The following is a 23,769-nucleotide window of genomic DNA, read 5'->3' as shown; positions in this document are numbered from 1 at the left end:
TGGTAAGCATATTTAGCATGTGTCCCTTCTCCTGCCAAACTGAATCAACTTATCTTGTCAATATGGCTTCAAATGCATCAGAGATCATGACGGTGTGACCCGAGGACAAGGGTTGGGATCCTCTTCTCTACAATACATTTCAAACATATTGGATGCTAGGTTCATTTTTTGTTTTTTTCTTTAAAGATACACCTCAGCATTCAAACTTCTTTGAAAGGGACTATCCATGCACATCTGGCATTTTCACTTGGTAATAGTAGCCCACTCCACCTTGCAAAAGACTGGGCTATTCCAAAACTATTATTGATTTCTGTTTTAAAACTATTCAGGCTTTGCATTTCCACCCAACCAAAGAGAAGTGAAACTTTCAGAGTGGTGGGTATCTTGCAGGTACATCACATACTCTCTTGTAATGTTTAATAAAGCAGGTAAAGCAATGTTAATTTGTTTGTATATTGCCATAACTGAATTCCAATTACCTTCGTAGCACCCACGACCCACTTGTTCTTCAGCACATCTTTTAAGAGTTAAATATAAATTAATAAAAATGAAAAACAGAAACCATTAAATTGGAATTGTTTAATGAGTAAGAATAACTTTAAAAACCTAGTGGCAACAAATACAGCTCAGAAATCTTAAAGAAAACTGAGGCCTATAGGGTGGTAAACTTATCTGTCTTTGTGTCTTTTACATAAACTACGACATCACACTTGTGTTCAGCCTTCTGTGACATCAAAAAACCATTACAAGCCATCATCTGTTTTGCTACAGAGTTTAATTTTGCTCCAAAAACTGAAATACAGACAAAGAAACAAAAAAACATTAATGAAACTGTCAGTTTGTTAAAATGAGGTCAGACGGAAAATTATAAATTCTACAATACAGTCCAGAAAAAAAAGTTTCTACCTCCTCACTAAATTCTTCTGTTTTTGAATTTTTTTGTGACACTTCAATAAATCAAACTTTTATATCAGACAATACATAATCGATGGATGGATGAATTCTGCTCTCTACCAGAAAATTCAGAGGAAAATTGTCATTTATTTGTAACATTAAACTCAAATAAACTTGTTCACCTGGACCACTTATTAAATAAATGGAATAAAGGTTTTAAAGTGAAGTCCAGTTGCCATAATGTGTCATGACTTTAAGGATTTACTCTGGATGGCTTTCAATATGGTTCAATTACAACAACTGTGCAAAAGAGTGGGCAAATTTCCTTCTAGTACCAAGACTTAAAGCATTATTGGAGGGAATTACTTTTTCATATTGCACCAGGTTGGTCGTCACCATTTTTGAAAACATTTATTTATTTTTTGTATTTAAACCCCAAATATCCTTGTCTGATATAAAAATTTATTTGATGAAAAAAAAACAAAAAAAAAACAGAGCAAATCTGTAAGAAGGTAAATACTTTCCCAGGACCTTAATTATTTCACTTAACAATCATATAAAACTTTCACTCATGTTATTGTCATAAAACTTGAGATTATCAGATGACAATGCCATTCTCATCTGGTTCCAGAAAAGGGGTTGAGCTCTTGGGTTTCTCGGCCAGGACAACACAGACTTCCTGCACAGTCTCTTTCTCAGTTGGAGGTACTTTAGTTTTGGAAACATTTCATCCAAGAGAACAACCACAGCTGCATCAACCTTAAATAGAAAGTTTCAGAGATATTTTAGGGCTATGAAAAGATTACAACATCCACAAAGCATTAAAAAAAAAAACTGGGAAAATACCTTCTCGTCAAGAAGCCTCTGCTGAACCATGAAGAAAGCTTGTCGAATCACACCGTTGACCATCTCAGTTCCATTTGTGCTCCTGGACAGCACAAACACTGTCTTCACACTGCTGTGAACAGCACTGTGTAAATTATCGATACATGAGAGGCCAGGTATCCAGTCCCTCTCTTCTAAACAGAGAGAAAATCTTCTGTGGCCAGAGCATTCCAAGTTAGCAGTCAGCTCATTGTAAACCCAATCCCTCACAGCGAAATTTCCGGTGTCAAAAACCACAAAAGCGTCGTAGTGATGATCTGAAACACCACTGGGCAGCTGGGAGTAGCCTTTGAGTCCTGCCCAGAAGACTTGCAGGCAGTACCACACATCCCAGCCATAGAGATGCTTCAGCAGAGGAAGAGCAGTAAATGTCACAGCTAAGAAAGAGCAAACTAGGAAGGCTAAGCTACCGAAGATGTCCTGGCAGGAATGTTGGTCTATGGACAGAAGAATCACACCTTGTTGAGAGTCTGGGTATCCACAGCGCACTCGTGTTGTTAGATAAGGAATGTTTACTGGAGTAGTCCGCAAGTAGACAACGAACCATGAAGTATTACAGTCACATTTAAATGGGTTCTCGTGCAGGGTGAGTGTCTGAAGGGTGCTCCCCTTTTGAAAGGGTGCAGGTAGACGCTGATGGTTCAACTCTTTTATCTTATTGTGATTGAGATACAGATGCTGCAAAGACCTTGCTTCATTGAAGAAATTGTCAGGAATTGAGGTAAGATGATTGTGACTCAGGTCTAGAAAGGAAAATTGGTCTCCAAATTTTATTTCCTGTGAAACCAAATTACTTAGAGAGTTGTAGCTTAGGTCCAGATGACATAAGTTGCTCAGAGCTGAAATGTTTTGCCAGGGAAAATTCTTCATGGAATTTCTGCTGATGCAGAGGTTCTGAAGGCTCACTGGGAGGTTACACAGTACTTCTGCTGAGAGTGACTTCAGGTTATTGCTGGAGATGTCCAGGAATTTCAGCTTTGTTAGGTTCTGAAAGAAATGAATGTATGTGTTGTAGTCAGCATTCCACATGATGTCCAGATGATTACCACTGAAGTAGAGGTATTGCAAGGACCTGCTGAGCAGCCTTTGATCTATCCGCATCCCGATGCCATTGTTAGCTAGACTAAGCACTTCCAGGTTAGTCAGATTTTTAAGAAACTCAAAACGATGGCCCATTCCTCTCATCTTGAAGTGAAAGTCATTATTACTGACATCTAATACCTTCAATGTGGACCGAAGCTCACCGAAAGCATCATCACGATAAAGATCCAGTCTATTGAAGGACATGTTAAGAAAGACTAAATTTGTCATGTTATTGAACTGCCCACCCCTCAATGTCTGACTCATGTAGTTGTAAGAAAGGTCTAGGCAAACTGCATTTTCCATGCCTAAAAACACTCTTTTATTAAGTGATAAGATGTCATTTTGAGAAAGGTCAAAAGATAGCTTTTGCCAACAATACCTATTTCTAAAGCTCGGTAGAGATGGAATTTGACACTCACTGCTATCTGTCATTTCTGGTCCATTAGACTGGTCAGATTGCCAGATGTGGCTACTAGTTCTTGTTTTTCTGTCTGGTATGAAAGTGTGTACGTCTTGGAAATCACCTGAATACAAGTTCTGGTTCTGACAGCTGTCTGGTTCTGCAGTTCCAGATGATTCAGAACAGCATGGAAGGAAATTCAGCATATTTTGGGACAGGTCTATAGCAGTGAGAGATGGTAGCTGCTTCAGGGTAGTCAAATTGCATTCGCTAATAAAGTTCATTCTCAGTTCTAATTTTGATAGACTTTTGAGTTGAGACAGAACATGGAAACCATTTTTTGATATGGTATGGAAAAAGTTCCCACTTAGTAAAAGCCTTTGCAGACCCGATATGTTGCCAATGTATGGAGAGAGATCCAGTTCTCCAAAGGTCTTCAGCGGTTCATAGTTGTAAATGAGGCTAATCCAAGTGAGGCTGGTCAGTTCTTGAAAAAAGGTGCCATTTTGTATAGCAAATGCCAGGAGATTGTCAGAGATGTCCAGTCCCTTTAAATTCTTCAACGGCCTAAAAATGCCATCTGGAAATGTTTTTAGAGAATTTCCTCTTAGGCTCAGAAATGTGATGGAGCTATTTTCAGAATACAGTGAGTTGGGATGCAGCAGAAGAGGGCGATTTTGTGGGCAAGGGAAGCAGGGTCGCGCTGCATGGTCGCAACGCTGACAGTTCCACTCCAAATTCAGATACTCAAGGACTGTGAGGTTGGCAAATGACCCTTCTGGGACCTCTGTCATTGTATTCTCTCTTAAATCCAGCACCTTCAGTGAGGCTGGCAGGTCTTTTGGGACAGCTGTTACATTATCATACCCTAATGTAAGGTTTTTGAGTTTAGGTAATCCTCCAAAAACGGTTGCATTGATGTAAAAAGACTGGTTGCAGGGGTTGGCATAAAAACAGTTCTTGGAGAGTAGCAGAGTCTCTAGATTTGGAGTCTTTAAAGGAACAAATATGTTAAAGATGCAATTGTACTGCAAATCAAGAAACAGCAAGTTTTCAGGTAAGTTTGGTATAGATGTGAGGCTGTTTCCCGGCAGGTGCAGAGATGTAAGATTTTTAAGGTACTTGAAGGCATGAGGCTCAATTTCCATGTTGCATCCTTGCTGCTCTGGGAGTCTAAGTTGACCTGGGAGACAATTGCCTTTTATTTTCAAAATATTAACGTTTGGGACACCTGCAAATGCGTGGTTCCTCACTGCTTGCACCTTAGTGCCACTCAAATCGATTGATAAAACAGTCGCAGCCTTAATGATCGGGATGTGCTTGATAGGTCTGTTAGAGCAGTCCAGTGTGGTTGAATTCACATCGGCGTCACATGGAAAAAACTGAATGTTGATTGCGTTTCCATATAGCAGAAACTGACTCATGATAAGAAGAACTTTCTCTGGAGCCTGAAAAAGTGTACCAAATTTCAATAATAGTCAGAAAATACTGTAGAAGCATGCAGTTTAACTTAAGAAAGTTTATGAACACATTGAATAAATATTGCATTAAAAGGAGCTTTAAAATCAATGCAAACACACTTTAATTCCCTATGTAAAATTTATCCAGTTCCATAGCTTAATATTTTTAAAGGGAAACACTACATTTACAAGGGTAGAAAAAAGGTTACTTACCATATCAGATTAAAAACAAATCATAATAGTTTGAGAAAAACTTTGTAAACGTTATTCCTCTTGAAGAGAACACAGGGTGTAAATTGCCCAAAAGTGTCTGCAGTAAAACGAAGTAAGATGAATGCAGAAGTGAAACCATGTGGTCAAATATGCAGTAGCCTGATGCAAAGCATGTGACATAAAACAAGGAACGAGGAACATCAGCTGCAGATTTAACTGAAGTAATTTAATACACTTTAAAATAATATTTGTTTTTATGTGTTTTTATAATTCGCTCTTTAGACTATGTTAAAAATAAGTGTTTTTTTTTTTTTTTTTTTTACATTTTTTAAGATACTGATTTCCTGTAAGGGAAGAGAGAGGAAATTCTTCAATTCTGAACAAATGTAGGTGTCTTGGGCTTTGGGGTATTAATCACACAACACAGTTTTGAGATCACATTACATAATAACTTAAATGGTTTTATCTTGCACATTTTTTTAACATGCACTGTAGAAAAACAACATTTTTTTCTCAGTGTCTGACATTTAGCTTAACTGTTTCTATTTAAGGTAAAACTGTTGTAAGTTTCTTTCAAGTTCACAAGTTGACATACATTTCCTTATAGTATTTGGCAGAGGTATTACATAAACTGTTTGACATTAGTCTAAAATTTTGGACCTTCTCACAATAGTTTGCTGAAATGTTTGACTATTCCTCCATATTACCTTGTAAACTCTTTACTGTCAGACAAGAAAAATGCTTATGTCTTTTCAATCGTATACGAGTGCTACACCTTTGTAATGGTTCCCACCATTAAGTAACATTTTGTGCAGGATGACGTATACTGACATGTAGTGAAAACACCAGACACACTATTACAGCTGTGAAAATGTACCACTTCCCCTGCGGCTTCTAAAAATTATCACTCGATCTAAATTTATTGACATGCATTGGTGTGGGGAGTCAGGGACTGCTAAGCGTCATGTGGTGGCTCACAGATGTAGCATCTTTACTAGAAACACAAACAGTATATTCACTTACAAACAGAAATAACAAAAGTAAATATTGTTATTTGCAGAACGTTTAACTATGTGAACAGAAATAATAATAATAAAAAAACAACTAAGCCTCTTCTTCCTGTTTACATATAGTTTGTGGTCAAATGTTTACTTTCAACCTGGACATGTAATTTAGGGTGCATTCAGAAGCGCTTTTACCCAAGCTTATTGGAAGAGAAAAGTCTCCTAACTCACCTATACAAAAATGCATTTAAAAAACTTGACTCACACAAAGAGCTTTCTTCCAATTGTTTTATTAAGTGCACAAAATGGTACAATCAAGAGATTTAACAAAAAAAAAAAAATCACCCAAGCAGAAGAAAATCTCTAAAAAAAGAGACTGATTATAAATGTCATTCTTTTCATGTAATCAAAGAGAAAGTCGAAATAATTAAAAGCCCTTTTGGTTTTTTGATTCAAATTACAGAAGAAAAAAAAATCAAGTCAGTATTAATAAAATGTTTCCATTAAGTCAAATATTTTTAATCAAGTGTGATATAATTTTTTTTAATTGTTTGTCATCCTCTTATGCAATACTCAAAATTAACAACAATACCCACAGGTACATTATGGGTTACGCACAGTTGTAGTGTATGCTAGCTGTAGATCAGTTGTCAATGTTTTGGCTTTTGATTGGGCCTTATAACAAAAATAAGTTTGCATACACAAACTAATGTCCTTTAGTCTTTTTGCACATTACAGCCATCTTCGTTATGTCACTATCACAGACCTAAGTGTTGAATTATCCACAAAGCGATGTTCATGAAACCATCTGATTCTGCATCCACCTTGGAAAGAGAGTGGTTGTTTCCAGGGTACCACAGTAACCTGTGCAAACATATGTTAGAGCATTGATGAACAAAAAGCAAAGCACATTGACTGCATTCATATTGCTATAAGGGCACCACCCTGTAACTCAGTGTGCCTTTGTGAATAGAAAGCATTTCCATTCTGTAAATGTACAACATGTACGTGATGTGCCCAACAAATGCAGTGGTACGATGGCTTGGTTCAAAATATGCATCATTAGAAATAGGCCTTCCAAAGAACTATCTGGCATGCTGTCTGTTTTTTAAATTAGGCTGAAAAGTTATGCTGTTATTTGTTTCGTGAAGTGAGCATTGGGAAACACGGGCAGTTGTCATTGGGACATGTAACTGGAGTCTTCCGGCTACTTATACAAAATTACACATGCATTTATGGGCAGGGACAGGGAAGCTCACGTGACGGAAATAGGGATGTCTGAAGAGAAGGTCCGCAGTCACGTGTGTGTGAAAGCTTTTAGAGAACTGAACTTTTTTTTCGCACCGCACTTATGTCACTATGGCAACTTTTAATGCGTAAGCTACACAGTCTGTTACGCATGAGGCGCCTGGTCAGTGCTTACCGAACAGGGATCTGCTTTGCTTTCAGAGCTTTGTAGTATTCAATTCCTTGCTTGTTAGGGACACGCTTGTCATCTTCCCCTAAAGTCAACAGCACTGGGGTCCGAACCTTAACGAGATTATAACTTGCATGAGATCACTACAACAAAAGCAGTAAAGACAGATTTACATAAATGTACCTGAGGGACGTATTTGATAGGGGACTTGTTCAACATCTGTTCATAAACGGCAGGATTAGGGAGGCAATCTGGACTGTAATCGTATCCAGCCTCAATGACACACCTGCAAAAAAAGTCAACATTTAATTCACGTCTACATAAACCAATTATAAAACACCACAGTTTTGTAATTGCTCAAGACTCTCACCACAGGAATCACCGAAATACAGACAAGAGTGTTGGGATGTTTTACAACTAGACCCACCAATCCGGGATATCCGTGCTGCCAATCATGGAGGCCAAATTGACGACAGGATTGCGAGCCACACAGGCCTTGTAGAACCCTGGGTATTGGCCAATTAGATGGCAGGCTAGAAACCCCCCATGGGAGCCCCCAGAAATGGCCACTTTCTCCCTGTCAAACTCAGCGTCTAGGACACTTTCAACAGCAGCCTGGAGGAAGTAAAACACAAATGACAGACTCTGTAAAAGACAATCTGTAAATCCCAGAGAGAGTGATCCAGGGAGAACAAAACAAGAACATCTAAAAAGAGCTCTGTTGCTATGAGCCATGTTTTACATCTATAGTTACTCAGTCATTATATATAGAGAACAATAGAGTACAAACACTAACAGATTACCAAAGGCAATACTGAAATTAATTTGTTTTCAGCAGGAGCTAAAGATGCATTTAAGGCTCATTTCTGTTTGCTTAGAAATTAATCCAATTGTGCACAAAAAAATGTAAAACCTTATTGAAATGTATTAGAATTTTTGTTATACATCAAAACAAAGTAATTTAGAGTAATTCCAGTTCAGTAGAGAGAGTATTTAAAAATAAATTCACTGTGAAAATGGACATTGGGAAAATGAGAGGACTTGAACTTTACCAGCAGCAGGCTTATTTTTTGGGTTTATTAGGTCCTCAAATGGTGCTGGCTATGTTCTTACCTGAACATCCATGACATCCTGGGAACCCACATTGCCCAGCAGTGAGAGGACGCTGTCCTGGCCAAAACCAAGAGAGCCACGATAGTTTACTAAAAACAGAAAACGCACATTCAGAAGCAATCCCACAAGCACCAACATCCCTGGTAATGTTTAGCTATATTTCTATGTAGATAAATGCATGCTAAATTTCAACGAAGATTTCTTAGATTTATTTATGCAACAACTGTACTCTTTGAGGATTTGAAATAAAGTTACCTGAAAAATACTTTTTTTTTTTTCTTTTGAACAATGACGATTTTTTTCTTTTGAACAATGACGATTTTGCGAATCTTTCTTGTGTTCTTGTGTATGAGAAAACTCATACTGGCTGCTTCGTACAACAAATATCACAGAGATTTTTTCAAAGATATAGACCTATTACCAGTTCATATTGGTAACAGGTATGATTTTTTTTCAATTAGGTCTTTGGGTTTATGTGCTCTAGAACTGCAAATGCAACTTCTGCTTTCCAGAGAGACCGATACTGTTATCTGAGAATGTTTTCCACACACGACCTTTACCATTTCCTCCACCAATTAAATAATCAAAGTAGAAGCAGACTTCAAAGGCATTCCTACTCCTAAGAACCTGTAAGTTTTCTTTAAAAAGGCAATTTACCCTCAACCTAAAGTAAGCACCTGAAGTAATCTATAGTGTTATTATGTTGTAGAAATGCTCACAGAAAGGACACATAAACACTTAATGTTAAGAGCTGTGGAAAAAAACGTTGAACTGAAAGGCATTTCCAGAAAAGTTTATATAAAGAAGGTTCTTGTACAGTCTTCCATAAGAAAAAGCATAAATGAAGCGATAAAAATGTATAAAAATGAGCCAATGAGTGGCTCTCACCAACTGAACCAGTATCAGTGGCCACAAAACAGGAAGCAATCCTTGTATTCTCTGAAAACCGAGTTCAAAGTAACCCCAAAGGCCGAGTGCTATGTTTAAAGCGTCATAGTTTCTTATGCTTCAACAGGTATCTAATGAAGCTGCACTCAACATTTGTAACCTAACTTACCCAGTAATACACCAAAACCCATCCTGCAGAGCACAGAGGTAGACAGAAGCCATTCAGCTACAATCACAGAGTGAGGACCTCCTGATGAGAGAAACAGATCAACAGTGAAACAGGCCTCACATGATCAATTAGAAACCGGTGGCCATGGCAACAGATGCACAACTAAAACACTGTAAAATGTGTAATTAAACTAAACAGAGGTGTATCTCTGTCACAACTACTGAGCTTGTTTTCAGTCAAATGAGGTAACACTTTGCCACAAGGAGCACCATTGTCATAGCAACTACTGTCTGCAATGTCAATCTGATCAGTAGAAGCTCTTGACTGAAGAGAGCCTAAAAATAAACCCAGTAGGGATTAATAGCCTAGGTTTTATTATTACTTCATAATGTAAGCTCTTTTGGAAAATGACTTTTTTTTTTCCATCCATCTATCCGAGTTACGAACCATGAGGGAGGACAATCAGAGGTAGTTTCACTCCTTCCTTCACTTCTTTTGGTTTCATCAGCACAGCTTCATAGCCAATGCCCGCTGAAATACAGTAAAACATGTTAGCAGCATGAATTAGTACAAGTAGCAAAGCTTAGAATAGTTAACAAATAGTTATACTACTGTGTTGTTTGCAAGCATATTAGCAATATTTTCTATGCATTTGATCTTTCACAAACAAAAACTGCACTGTGGTTAATAAACAATATTTCATTACAAGTATGGATGCCGTTGTTAAACATTGAATATTGTGTAGGTATGACTTCTACTACCCACCCAAGAACATTTCAACATTTCAGAACCCAAACTGTTAAAAACAAACAAAACAAAAAAAAACTCTTGGAATAAGAGAATTTTCTACATTTTTTGCTATATATTAGTTAATTAGTTAAGTACACTGCTTCATGGCATTAACAGCAAAGAATTACCAATTTGCTTTATTGCTACTGTGGAAATAACACAAGAATGCAGTTATTTTTAGCGGTGAATTAATCAAATTAGACGAAAGGCATTTTTAAAAAATTCAATGGAGTAAATTATCAAAAAGCTGAGAATAAAATACTTTTTTTTAATTTTCTCCACCATTCTAATAAATACAACTTGTACAAGAAAGTCAGACTTTATGTCATATGTTAGTTTTATGAAAACAGTCTCCTTAAAAATAAAAATAAGCAGCAACCTTAGTGGCACCAAAACACTGCCTGATATGTTTTACAGGACAGTTGCCTATTAAACCACATATAGTTTGAAAATAAGACAATTTTTAGTAGTTTCATTGTAAAGTTTAATAACTGAAACAAAAATGGAAAAAAAAATTGTCAGTTCATATTATAAAACTAGAACGGGCAACAATAAAGTTACAGTTCTTAATAAATATTACTTTGTAAATATTCCAAAGAGTTATCTTACGATATTGACGGTTGTCTAGTCCTTCTGAGGGAGTGAAAGTCTTGATCTGCCAGTCAATATCTGGTAAAGTCTGAGACTCTTCCAAAGTAACCCAGACCACTTCCTCTTGGGAATCCTTTCCTGGAAGGAAGCCCACCCTCTAAACAACAACAACAACAAAAAAAAAAAGCACATGGGTGTAAGAGAGAAAATCTGCAGCGTTACATAAAGTTCCTTTAATAAGTTTTGAGAACTCCCCATTAATCCAATGGGACATTTGCATGGAATAATTAAGAAAATCACAATTTTCTTAGCAAAGACACACATCCTACCAGATTTGGAGGGCAGTTAGGAGAGGAGCAGCTGACCACCATCAGATCTCGCTCGATGTTCAGAAGACACCAGTTACCAATTCCAGACTCTACAGCCAAGCATTGGCATAAATATACAACAATAAAATCAGTAACTGTGACAAACGTACTGCAATAAATCGGTGTGAAACTGTCAACACTGAATCACATTGAACGCAGTACAGTTAGAGACTAACTTGAAGTCAGAGAGGTGATGCTTCCTGTGCTCGTGTCCACCACCAAGAGATCCTAAAGCACAAAGAGAGGAAAAAAGGAAAAAACATTTACATTTTTTTTAACCGCCCTGAACATGACAAGTAAAAACTACACATACCTTTCGGCTGCGCTGAGGACAAGCAACAACAACCCGCTGACTGTCAGCTGACCAACACTTTGGTGACAACTCACTGCTGTAGATGCCAGTGAAGCCATCTGTAAAGTCATAAAAAGCCAATGAGGTAATTTTTTTACACTCTTACTACATACTTATAAGTAAAATGTATGTTTTCATGTTCCCACTTACCTTCTCTTGGTCGTCCAACGATATCCACAACCACTGAGGTCTTCTTAGTGTACCAGTCGTACTGCAAAAAAAGAATATGGCAAAGAAAATTCACAAACTAAAATACACTCTTTCCAATTAGAAAACTGGAAAATAAACGTAAAAAAAAGGCTCCAATTTTTTCTTACCATACAAAGCTTGGAGCACTGCATGTGTGGCCCATATACAGAACATTCTAGATAAATAATTCGGCACTGATCCGGGCTCAGCCTTGGGGAATACACCGCACTGGTGTCCGACGAAAGCTGCTCTGTTGCGGACAACAAATAAACATATACGTCAACAACTTCATGCAGCTATGTCAATGCTAAATTGAACTAAGATGACAGACGGAATGTTTTCCATGAGCGTGTATTCACAATGTAAATATTAGCGCAGTTGCTTCATAGTGCGCATAATGCCCAGTAGTAGCTGGACATTATCTGAGGCACGACCTGCTGATTTATATTTTTTAAGAAATTTGACATGTAAAAGAAGTCAGATGTGCTGCATGTTTTTCGTTAGCCATAGTAGCTGTGATTACAACAGAAAATTAAGGAGTTACAGGAATATATGCATTTATGCATTAAAGCATGCATCCTGCGACGTAATCTTATTCTTGAGTTAAAAAACTCAAAAACAAGTACATGTTTCTAGGTTCACTCATCTAGTTTCTATGCATAAAATGAGAAGGCGAAATAAATAAATAAAAATGTATGATTTAATAACATGCATCTGTTTTAGCGACTTTTCAGAAATTCCTTCCACTACTGCACATATGTGCTGCCAACACTTTAGATGCACTTAAAAGATGTTACTATAGTCAACAGGAAGCAACAATTTATGCGAAAGACCAATCAGAAAGTGAGGCTTTACAGCTCCATCACACCTTATGTTAACGGTGTTGAATTGATAACAAATGTTATACAAACAATTCATGCTTACCACATTTCCCACCCGTCAAATCCACATAAAACAAAGAAGACCTGAAAGCGACAACAGAAATACTAAAACGGGTGCATTCGTTTGAACTCAATTGCAACTAAACTCAATTTTAATTTAATAATCCAGCTGCTGTGTGCTGGTACTATATTCGATAAGCACCTCCGATTGGGGCAGTACTTCAGGCCTAGTCTGAAAGGCTCGTGCCACCAGCCTATAAACACCACACCTGTGTCACCTGGGGCCCAAAATGCCTGGAGAGATGAAAACAGTTGATTAAAATCCAAAAAAATGTATTACCACATTAAAGGCACACAAACATTCATGCAAAGATGGATTCACTGCAGTGCAGTGCCAACCTGTCCAGGTGAGATGCTGTCGGGTACTCCTTCCAAAACAGACACATTGTCCCCCTCTATGTCCAAAACACACAGCACTGGACAGCTCTTGCCAACTAAGGCCTCTCCCCAGTCCTCATAGTAGACAAACTGCTCCCCCTGCAGGATGAAATTCACACAACGACTACAATGTAGCACTTGGTGCTGTGAAATGCAACAGGATTAATTCAATTTTTGACTACAATCTGGTGAATTCACTTTAACCGTGTCTTTTTTCTCCACCCTCATGGTCTCCTCCTCATCTTCTATGGAGGACAACTCTGGCAACTCTGTCTGTAAAGACGAAATGAGAAATGCAGCGGCAGGTTGTTAGCCCCTCAATCTGAAATCTCTCATCATGAGTATCTCATAAAGGAAAGAAAACACGCATCACTGCTGCCTCGGTCACAGAACAATAGATGCAGACAAGGAATGTTGTTTTTTGAGAAACAATGGAAAATAACTCAGGTTCAGTCATTATGAAAGAGTGAACCAGTTTGCCGCAATTTTCTGATTGGGTAATAGTGTTGCTAACCTCTGCCAGTGGTAATCTTGTTGGTGTGTGCCCTTAAAGTGTGAATTATTTACATGACTTGTTCGGGACATGAACTTCAACCTTTCTTGGAAATAAAATAAAACTTTAAAGACCAAAGAAGCCGCTGTTTGATGTTCCTGACTGTGTAAAGCAACGTATATGTGTAAAGCCTTGTAGTAGTTATTTGCATAAAAAATAAATAATAAAATCTGTTTAAATTTTTTTTCCATCTACATCTTACCTGGAAGAAGGATTTAGTCTCAGGCCTCTTTTTTTCAGCAACATACAAGAGGTGCGTTTCAGAGTGCGACCAAACCAAGCTGCCAAACTGCTCTGGGAATGTGCGAAAAAATTAAAAATAAAATAAAAAATCCAGATGTTACAGCAAACTGCCAAACAAACTGCAGGTAAAAAGCAGGGTTTTTTTTTCTCTGAACATGATTTACCATCCTCATAGACTTTGCCATGTTTCTTTAAAGCTGTTAGGTTGATGCTCTTCACCTTGATGTTTTTACTCCAGATCTAAAATGAAACATAAACATTTAATACATCTGTATTAAAAAACACTGAGTAAATATTATTCAGACAGAGATAAATTGCATACTTTAGAAATAAAGTGAAACGGAACAAGGACAATAAGTGTAGTTCCCTTAAATAAAGGGACAATAAGTGTAGTTCCCTTTATTTAACCCCTTTGTGGGTTAAATAAATAGCAACTGAGGACATTTTGCAAAGAAAGGATTATTGGACACAGTACAGATGAGTGACTTTTCTTTGCAGTGTTTTTCTTTTAGTTAGTTTGGGAGTTTATTGTACCTGCTGCTGCAACTGTGCTATAAAATGTCCCATCCTGCTTCAGTCAGAAAGCAACCCTTACCTATAGCTGAGCGTTACATATTTTCTTACTTTTGGACAGTGCAATGTGCACAAAAAAACCTGTGCTCAACTGAAAGCCCTCTAAAGTGATATGGCAACATGTTTGTTTGCACATTAACTGAAATCCAATCATTATGGATGGGTTTTAATGCCAAACGTGAATGGTTGTGATTACCAAGGACTGCTTTTATCTAAATCACCCACATCTGAACAGGACCAGAGAGCCACACACCTCCAGAAACTGCTTCTCCTCTCCTTTGACCGTGCATTCTCTGACAACTGCCTTCATTTCACCGGAGGGAGAGTCCTTACTTAGAAGTCTGAGGTGAGAAACAAATGAGGAGATACAGTTGAGTTTTCCTGGATTATGACTCAAATTAGATAGTATGTCTACTCAAGATAAAATAACACTTTACATACTCTCCTTTGACTTCAGTACAGTTTCCAGAAGTACCAGAGTAGACCACCGACTTATCATCATGGAAGACAATGTATTGTCTGCAGAATTTGACGTTCTCATTTCTCTCCAGATCACGCTGGCTCCACTCTACAGACATGAATTCAGAAATTATACGAATCTAATAGAAACGGAAATATGTTTGATGTGACAGACGTCAGTTGTACCTGTGTATATGTTGCTGTATTTGCCTCCATACTGAGAGGTGATAACAGGTCCCACGTCTGCTCTGCTTAAAGAGGGAAAGAGGCTGAGCTCTCTGTAGAGTTTGGCAATTTCCTCCGGGTTGGTTGTCACCTGGGAGCGCAGAGAAGAACAACTGCGCCTTAGTGAAAACAAATGTTTGACTGCGAACAATGTCCTATTCATTTCCAGGCTAGGTCGCTAGCCATCCACGAAAAGTTGGTGACGTTTAACACTGTTTAGCAATTAAAACAAAAGTCAGCATATGTAGTATTTCCCCGATTTGTTGCCTCAAGCAACAGCCTTGCATTAAGGTAAGTAATCAAGGCAGTGTGGATTATTCTAGAGAGATTTAGGAGTTCGAGCCATATGACCAGGAACTTCCTGATGGAAGTGAAAGAAAACTACGAACCCTACATCTGTTCGCTAGCTTGACTTACACTGACTACATCTGATAATATTGAAACTCAATGTACTCTAGATAGCTCTAAGGTTAAATCTATGCAACATCTGCCATGCACGCTTAATAAACATTTAGGATTGCTGGACAATTTCTAACAACCATACCTGTGACTCCATGGCAGGAACCGTACGCGTCGCTAAATACAGTCCAATTTACTCCACAATGGAGGGAGCGCTTTACTTTGCCGTAAAAGGATAGACGCTGGATAAGGGTGAATACCGTACGTCAACCCCTTCGCCATATTGTGAGTGGCATGTTTCGTTATTTTAGGCCTGAAAGCAGTGCAGGATATTTATGCCAATATAAATTAGATCATTCGTTGTGTGTTCTGTTACTGAAGCATAAATGTGTGTATTCAATACATATTTCCAATATGTTGACAAATAGCATTAACTGTGGTGATTTAAACCACAATAGTGTCAGTTTTCGTTGTCAACCCTAACTTAAATATGGTCAACCACTTCTGATAATAATATGAATGCTTATCATCGCTATTCTTATACAATTCATTTGAATAACAAAATTAAAGTGTCTCCTCTGTTGTAGCTTTTTGACTAAACAAAACATGGGAACTGAGTTCATTTTTATAAGTAAAATTAAATCAAGTAGGCATATTATCACAGAGAGATAGGTTAGATAATTCAAGCACACTTAATTGTTCATTTTTATCTAAATAATCCCTAATGCTTCTATGAAAATAATCTATGTAAAAACGATTAATGGATATTTATACTAATGACAGAACTAGTAAACAACAACCTATTCATTTGTTCGGAAATTCCCTTTTTTTCAAGCAAATATTAACTTCTAAGACGAATTTACCACTCACAATACGGCGAACGCACTCGCGCATCCTTTACTCTCCAGCGCAAATGTAGCAGAAACCTTGCCTAAAACTATGAGGTTTTGTCCCCTTAAATTTCTTTTTATAAAATGTTTCTAACATATTATGATTTTATATCGTAATATAAAAATGAATCTAAAAGGCAAACTAGGAAGATGTAACATGGCATATCGAATGTCTCTTATTTTGTCGAACAGGAAAGAAGACAAGAAACATAGCTACCGCTTGATGTCTATCTAGTTTTCATTTACCGTTTAAAAAGTTGCTCCACCCTGCTTATAAAGTTATAGACAAAGATGCATACGCATTTGTTTAAACGAAATTTAAATATTGGAAAGGCCTTTTCTGTAGGTAATCGATGGTTGCCGCTGCAGTGAACCTGTCAGTCAGCTGGGGTAGGTGGGGTTATATTACAGGAAGCCAAGATGGCTGACTTTGAGGAGCCGCTGTCAGATGAAGAGAAGGTTTGAACGCTAATTCTTTGTTTTCTGTTTATTTATCTTACTTGTATTGTCGAATAAGTTATTAGGTTTTTATGCATTAAATATCGCAGGCTGGAAATTTAATGTCAGAGTCCGAAAACTTATTGAAATTGTAAACTTGTGTTAAAGCTATCATTAGCTAACCAGCCCATGCTAGAGAAGCTTGGCTAGCCGCGGTATCAAGTGTTATTGAGGGTGGTTAACCTGTCCGACGCCCTGTTCTAGTAACATGACATGACTTTTACTGAAGCAGTAACTCGTACTTCCTCAAACTTTATTGTGGTTTCCACGATATTGTTTTTTTTTTTTCAAAATGGGTTGAGTAAGTTCCCCCTCATAAAAAAAAAAAACAGTCAGCTAACATTAGCAGCTAACGTTACTTTTGCTGTGGATTTCTGGGTCAAACAGATTCAGTTGCAGCTCAAATACTTCACTCGGCTTGACATCACTATAGATACGTTCAGCTTAGGGTGAGCTGCAACAGTGGCACTTCACTTTACATGATCTCAGGGACTGGTAAAGTTCATAGAAGAGGTAATACAAGTCTGAACTGCCATTCTGCCACGTAAGGTAAATCGACATATATGGTCAGAATACAGACACACGGGATTTTAACACAGTAAAGAAGCAAGCTGAGCGACATTCCTCTGATAATATGAGCAAACTACTCCACAGGTCTGTTGACTTTGCGCTGTTAGAGGTAAAGGTGACGCTACTGTTTTTACAAAGGTATAAACAACTTAAACAAATGTTTACTCTGGAATTCTTTTTTTTTTTAAAGTCGTTTGTCTAATAGACATCAGAAATTAAGAGATTTTTCTGCTCTTCAGTTAGTTACTGTGCAATTGAATACCCTTTTGATTCAATATGTTTATTACATTGTTGACCATTTTAGTCAGGCAAAAAGTTATGTTCATTACTGTATAACGTATGGTCACTGTAAAACTGTTGACTTTTAAATAATAGATTTAGCTTGTGCTATTCTTCAAATTAAATATTGTAGTGACACTTTTATCAATGCTTTCATGAGTTCAACAGTGGAAAGAGTTTATTCAGCACAGTAGAAAAAAAATCTCAATAATAATGTGTTTGGGGTTTGAATACTGCAGTAGTTTATTATTATTCCAGGATCGATTTTGTGCAGTTTTTTTCACTGTATGTCATGAAATCTGAGCTTGTCTGGACTAGTGTATTTATTATTTTTTTAACCATGGTTATTTATTCTCAAATATATAATAATTGTATGAATTAATTTATTTTATTTCAGGTCCGCATAGCGGCCAACTTTGTGACTCATGCTCCACCTGGAGAGTTCAATGAGGTCTTCAATGGTAAGAAGTTGGCACGTCCTGAATGTTTTAAGTAAAACAAATCTTTATTGGCAATGATCTGACTCCAGTAAAATTGACTATTTATCAATGTGCCTCAAATTACACCATACAGCTATGGAAGCCGTTTTATTCACAGATGATGCTGTTATTTACCAATAATTACTAAATTAATAAACACTTTATCAAGAAATAAAGGTCCTATTTAATAGGATACTTGTAAATAATTCATAAGTAATAGTGTTTAATTTTGAACAAAAAAGAATTTCCGTACACAGGTGCATTTGTCGTTTAATAGCAGTTTAGTAACCCAGTACTGATGAGTCAGAAAATGCCTCGATGTGAAGGCCAATGTGCAGGTCCAGATTGAAGGACTTCTCTTGCTAAAAGCTTTTACAGTAAAATGATGATGTAGTAATCATTATAGAATCTAGTAATGAGTTTTTATTGTACATTTTTTAAATTGTTTGCCCTCTAGAAAGCACTTAATGGTTTCTCTTGGTCTCTCTAGATGTTCGGCTTCTTCTCAATAATGACAACCTCCTCAGAGAGGGGGCGTCACAGTAAGTAACATCTGACCTTCATCAGAAATGCAAATAATCATTCAATCATTTAGTCAATTTGAAAGTGTGAACATCTTCAAATGTGTTGTCTTTAAGTCTGTGCAAAGCCTGTTCTTTAATTATTTTGACTTTTTTTAATGTCGGCTTTGTTTTTGTTCAAACACTTTTTTTTCCCAGGTCATTTGCCCAGTACAACATGGATCAGTTTACTCCTGCCAAAATCGAGGGATATGAAGAACCGGTACGCTTTGTTCAGAAAACTAAATGATAGAAAAGGTTAATACTGGGCAATTCTTCAGTATTCTTGTCGATTTACTGTTTTTTTCTTAGGTCCTGATCACAGAGCATGGTGACTTGGGTCAGGGACGTTTCTTGGATCCTCGTAACCGTTTATCGTTTCGCTTCGATCACTTGAGGAAAGAGGTCAGCGACGTTCAGCCGTACGACGGAGAGGGGGCTCTGAGAAGCTGGAGGGATGCTTGTGATACTGCCCTTAGTGTCTATGTCAAAGAGCACTACCTTTCAGGATTCTGCACGGTATGTTGCACTAGAGCCTTGGGCTGCATAAAATTGAACATCGTTTACTTATAATATCTGTATGCTGCAGGTGTATGAGAAAACAGTTGATGGTCAGCAGACGATTATAGCCTGCATCGAGGGACATCAGTTTCAACCCAAAAACTTCTGGTACAGTTCTCTTTCTTAAAATAAATATTTAATATCACATCCAAATGTTTTAATAAAGTAACTACCATGTAGCCTTGTGTTGCCTGCAAAGTAATGCCTGCTCTGCTTTTTCCTACAAAGGAATGGTCGCTGCAGGTCAGAATGGAAGCTGACTCTGGGTCAGTCCACAGCTCATGTGGTTGGAGTTTTGAAAATCCAGGTCAGTGAGGGAATCTAATTTCAGATCAGGACTACATAAATCATTCAAAGTAGACGTGCAACATTTTTGTCTCGTCCATTTCATGTTGTAATAATTGTAGACACTTGCTTTTTCTGCTTCACGCAGGACTTTACCAATATTTTTAAGGATATTGAGCTAAATTTCACTCTGATCATGGAAACAATAAATCGAATCTCCTGTCCACTTTTTTTTTGTGGATTGTTTAGCTAAAGACTCTTACGAAATTGTATAGCAAAATTCTCAGAAAAACTACATTGGATGCCCCTAACTAAAAATCTTTGATAATTCCATATAATGTGCCAGAGTTGGGATAATTCACCCCTCAGAAGGAACTAAGATCCACTGGTCGCCAGCCCGGTTCTGCAGGGCCCACTGTTCTGCAGACTTTTGATTAAACTTGAAAGGCTGTGGATCCTGGGGTCAGCGTGGTATGAGGGAATAAGTACTGCAACACATAGCTACTGATTGTGCAAAGCTGACGCCTGTTTAGTCCTGTTAATTCTAAGATTCAACCGTTGTAAATCCATGGGTTTCTTTTTGAAGGCAGGTTTTTCCTGTAGTTCTCCTTGAAAAACCTGAGAGTGAAGCTGTTTAATGATAGAGTAGTTACCAACTGTGTAAAGCTGTGTGGAATAGAGTTACTCTCCCCATTCCTTATGATCTGGGAAGTACTGGGGAGTCCTGGTGTTTTGACAGAAAAGTTTCATAAAAGTTGTGTAAACCACGAAAGGTTTATTTTTCTTTCATTAGTAAAATGTCTTATATTTCAATGATAATGATGTTGATGCGTTTCAAAGATATGAGAGCTTTAACAGGAGTTTTGTGGAGGTTATGGGCTAGTATTTAAACATCCTAATAAAGCATTATGTCTTTGTTCAGGTGCATTATTATGAAGATGGGAACGTCCAGCTGGTCAGCCATAAGGAGGTTGAAAACTCAGTACCTGTGACTGTAAGTGACAGTTCTGTATGATCTCTGCTATAATTTGCAAACAGTTTAAGATGACTTACTCAGCTGCAGTGTTAGAATACAAAAGGATGATTTTGTGTTTCATCTTGCAGAGTGAAAGCCAAACTGCGAAGGAATTTATTGACATAATTAGGTCTGCAGAAAACGAATACCAGGTACGTATCAGATATTTTTATATACCTGACCCTACACACATTGCGATTGTTCATAAAAAAACATTTTAATATTGGTACCTGTTTTGTTGCCCCAAGACTGCAATCATTGAAAACTACCACACCATGTCTGACACGACATTCAAGGCCCTGCGTCGCCAGCTGCCTGTCACACGCACCAAGATCGACTGGAATAAGATCTTAAGCTACAAGATTGGCAAGGAAATGCAGAATGTCTAGAAGAGGGTCAGTTAATGACCAGGATGATGCACACTCCTGTGGGCCCACAACCCATCTATATATGCGCAAGGACTAACCAAAGCATAACTTTATTAATGCGGGGGAAGGAAGTAAAATAAAAATGTAACTCAATGTTTGCAGACAGTTGGGCACAAATATGTCTGCTATAAGGAAGGTGTTGGTATTACAAAAATAACAAGAATGATCATGGTTTGGAGAACGGTGTTACTTTTATTTTTTTTATCTGTTCGGACAGTGCAGGGCTGTGCTCAGGACTGCGTCGTGAAAAAAAAAAAAAAACTGTTCTCTGTTTAAGGAATTGCAGAACTCCATAGCTTCAGGTTGCAAAATTCAGATATTCGTCTTTGTGAAACTAATCCCGAGCTGCGTTCAGAGTTACAGCTCTCTGCACACAGGGCACAAACCAGCTGCTGACAAAATTCAAGCACACACTCTCATATCAGGGTTTGACTTTCGTAGAACGTAAATTTTCTGAAGGGTTGTTTTTCTTGTCATTGTTTACCTTGCATGATTGGACTGAAAATCAACTTCACTAGTGGAATTGTTATATGGTCAGAAAAGGAAATTGTTAGGTTACATGTCAACAGAAAGACGGTTATAGTGTTGCTTCTCTGCGACACATAATCCAAATGAAATTCATAGCATTTAAATACAGCACAAAGCCTGACACAGCCCTGTCGTAAAAGTGCTCCGACAGCTGTTTGTTTTTTCTGTCAGGTTTGAGGGAATGTTCACTTGTTTTCTCTGTTGAGCTCCACTAATGCGTTATCTCTCCGTTCATGCAAGTTGTGACGAAAGAAGTAAGATGAAGCCAACTCTGCTCTGCTGCATCCATTAAACATCCTCTGTTCTCTCTTTTTGGTATCAACTTTGCTGTAAATCGTTTTCCTTTTGTTACGAAGGAAAGCGTCGTCATATTAACCAAAATTTATTTGCCAAAATCTCTTTCCTATGGTAAAGAACTCCATCTTCCTGCTTTTGTGTGTAAAATTTCTATTTTAATATGCTGTCTTTTTGTTGGAGTCTTAGTACATTGCACTAATTGTTCTGACTGTGTATAAGTCGATGCCAAGTGAATGCAAAGCAGTCGCCATATGGCAAGATGATATACTGTAAATGTAGCGTGACTCCTATCAGGCAACATCATTCTCTGTTCTACATGTCTTATGAGTTGGCTGGCTCCTGATCAGTTTCTTGTTAGCTATGCTATGTGCTGTGTTCAAACGTCAATATACAGTATAATACAACAGTGTGCCGATCAGTTACAAAGTTAGGCTGTACTGCCCCATCCTGTTCAAATAAACTGACTTACAATCCAAATATTTACTTCATTCCTTGATAAATGTACACCGATATAAACACCATTGGTAATAAAGTATGTCTTTCCACTGGATAATAAAAAAAAAAAAAAGTTTTTAAAAGGCACATTGAATATAAACAGCTAATCCTCATTTCTGTGTTTTTGGGTTGTTGGCATCACAGCAGAAACGAGAGCTAAGCCTCTAGATTAGCGGTTCTCAACATGGGCGGTACCGCCCCTTCAGGGGGCGTTCAGAGAACGGCAGGGGGCGCTGGCGGACATTTTTACAAAAGGGGGGCGCTGGGATGCCTTTGGGGGGCGTTTGGTCGAAGGTAAACTTTACACCTTAAATCCACAATAATACCAGTTTAGACTTTGAGCAACTTGGTAAAACTGTATTGTGAAACATTATAACATGCTTGGCTGCAACTGTATCGATGGCAGCTCTTCTTTTCAGTGTTTGTAGTTTCATGGCGCAGCTCCGCATCAGTTTAGCGTTACAACGGCTGATGACGTTGCTGTATGGTACTTATGTAGGCTACATATGTTTTGGCAGTTCTGTGATCATGTCAAAGCACCAATTTATATTAAAAAGTGTTTTATTTCCATTTGAAAGCTGCCCGCTTCCATGGAAGGACAACAGAAAATCGCTCTTATAAACATGTCATTACTAAAATCACAATACCCTCACATTGTATCCCTCTGAAAAATGAACCCATTTAAATAAAGAAATCCCTCCATGGGTGATACCACGATAGAGAGCGTTCATTTTATAGCGTTAACACCGGGGCTGCAAGTGGTCCGACATGAAACGGGTTTGATGGAACAACGGTACCACAGCATTTTTAATTTCAATAATCAGAATATCGAAATTGTTTCCGTTATTTTAAAAGGTTTATGTCAGTCTGCCTTTAACCCCATCGATACGCTTCCCGACCGCCCTGCACTTTAGGGAGTAAAAAAAAAAAAACCGCCGCGCACATTGAGCCAAATTCTGAAACATGAGAAGCGGGCAAAACGGAGCGATGAACTTGATGTGAATTATGGCATAAAAACAGAGAATCCGACGCTGAACAGTGAAAAATCAACACGATAAAATAAATGTAGCAACAGGAAAGAAACTAAAGTGGACATAGCAATAAACCAAGAGAGGATAATACTAATCAAATGAAACTAAATGGAAATTAATGAAGAACAAAATGCAAGAATAAACTAAGAAACTAAAGTAAATACAGGGGAATAAACTTGTATGGCAAGACCTGTTGACCTTGTATGGCAAAACTTGTATGGCAAGACCTGTTTGGCAAGAATAAACACACTATTTCCAGATAAAAGG

The 23,769-nt window shown here is 37.8% G+C and overlaps 3 protein-coding genes across 5 annotated transcripts; 1 reads left to right on the top strand and 2 right to left on the bottom strand.

Moving 5' to 3' along the window:
* Positions 1-633: 633 nt before the first annotated feature.
* Positions 634-5,345, bottom strand: tlr9 (toll-like receptor 9). Its single transcript, XM_008413840.2, has 3 exons — positions 4,936-5,345; positions 1,741-4,710; positions 634-1,653 (listed from the first exon to the last, which is right to left on the bottom strand). The coding sequence occupies exons 1-3, from the start codon at positions 4,936-4,938 to the stop codon at positions 1,447-1,449; spliced, it is 3,180 nt and encodes a 1,059-aa protein (XP_008412062.1). The 5' UTR covers positions 4,939-5,345; the 3' UTR covers positions 634-1,446.
* Positions 5,346-6,213: 868 nt separating this feature from the next.
* Positions 6,214-15,852, bottom strand: LOC103467450 (acylamino-acid-releasing enzyme-like). Of its 3 annotated transcripts, XM_017305566.1 has the most exons (23): positions 15,732-15,852; positions 15,149-15,278; positions 14,945-15,071; positions 14,757-14,844; positions 14,095-14,170; positions 13,890-13,981; positions 13,333-13,407; positions 13,096-13,233; positions 12,899-12,990; positions 12,740-12,780; positions 11,944-12,065; positions 11,777-11,837; positions 11,588-11,685; positions 11,451-11,502; positions 11,236-11,330; positions 10,925-11,063; positions 9,974-10,057; positions 9,527-9,607; positions 8,470-8,558; positions 7,784-7,971; positions 7,540-7,642; positions 7,363-7,469; positions 6,214-6,803 (listed from the first exon to the last, which is right to left on the bottom strand). In XM_017305566.1, the coding sequence occupies exons 1-23, from the start codon at positions 15,741-15,743 to the stop codon at positions 6,698-6,700; spliced, it is 2,196 nt and encodes a 731-aa protein (XP_017161055.1). In that variant the 5' UTR covers positions 15,744-15,852; the 3' UTR covers positions 6,214-6,697. The 3 variants fall into 3 exon arrangements, with proteins under 3 accessions (XP_017161055.1, XP_017161054.1, XP_008412063.1); XM_017305565.1 differs by lacking the exon at positions 15,732-15,852 and having other exon boundaries at positions 15,149-15,651; XM_008413841.2 differs by lacking the exon at positions 15,732-15,852 and having other exon boundaries at positions 11,236-11,324; positions 15,149-15,649.
* A 916-nt stretch (positions 15,853-16,768) lies between these two features.
* capza1b (capping actin protein of muscle Z-line subunit alpha 1b) lies at positions 16,769-22,453 on the top strand. The gene is made up of 10 exons (XM_008413843.2): positions 16,769-16,935; positions 18,221-18,284; positions 18,793-18,844; positions 19,022-19,085; positions 19,175-19,381; positions 19,452-19,531; positions 19,652-19,730; positions 20,631-20,702; positions 20,813-20,875; positions 20,972-22,453. Exons 1-10 carry the CDS (start codon positions 16,897-16,899, stop codon positions 21,110-21,112), a joined length of 861 nt encoding a protein of 286 aa, XP_008412065.1. The 5' UTR covers positions 16,769-16,896; the 3' UTR covers positions 21,113-22,453.
* Positions 22,454-23,769: the final 1,316 nt, after the last annotated feature.

Source organism: Poecilia reticulata, linkage group LG7 (genome assembly GCF_000633615.1).
Source record: "Poecilia reticulata strain Guanapo linkage group LG7, Guppy_female_1.0+MT, whole genome shotgun sequence".
Classification (NCBI taxonomy): Eukaryota; Metazoa; Chordata; class Actinopteri; order Cyprinodontiformes; family Poeciliidae; genus Poecilia; species Poecilia reticulata.
The sequence above is the reverse complement of the archived record's forward strand: the minus strand, read 5'-3'. Positions and strand labels throughout refer to the sequence as shown.

What these genes read in the sequence shown, in the direction of transcription:
- tlr9 (XM_008413840.2), bottom strand. An exon ending in AGAGGCTTCTTGACGAGAAG is followed by an intron (nt 1,654 to 1,740) that starts GTATTTTCCCAG and finishes TTTCTATTTAAG; the next exon opens with GTTGATGCAGCTGTGGTTGT.
- LOC103467450 (XM_017305565.1), bottom strand. Translation starts at nt 15,350, where the DNA reads ATGAATAGGACATTGTTCGCAGTCAAACATTTGTTTTCACTAAGGCGC. An exon ending in AGACTAAATCCTTCTTCCAG is followed by an intron (nt 13,408 to 13,889) that starts GTAAGATGTAGA and finishes TCGTCTTTACAG; the next exon opens with ACAGAGTTGCCAGAGTTGTC. An exon ending in TTTGACGGGTGGGAAATGTG is followed by an intron (nt 12,066 to 12,739) that starts GTAAGCATGAAT and finishes TGTCCGCAACAG; the next exon opens with AGCAGCTTTCGTCGGACACC.
- capza1b (XM_008413843.2), top strand. Translation starts at nt 16,897, where the DNA reads ATGGCTGACTTTGAGGAGCCGCTGTCAGATGAAGAGAAG. An exon ending in TCGAGGGATATGAAGAACCG is followed by an intron (nt 19,086 to 19,174) that starts GTACGCTTTGTT and finishes TTTTTTTCTTAG; the next exon opens with GTCCTGATCACAGAGCATGG. An exon ending in AAAACTCAGTACCTGTGACT is followed by an intron (nt 20,703 to 20,812) that starts GTAAGTGACAGT and finishes TTCATCTTGCAG; the next exon opens with AGTGAAAGCCAAACTGCGAA.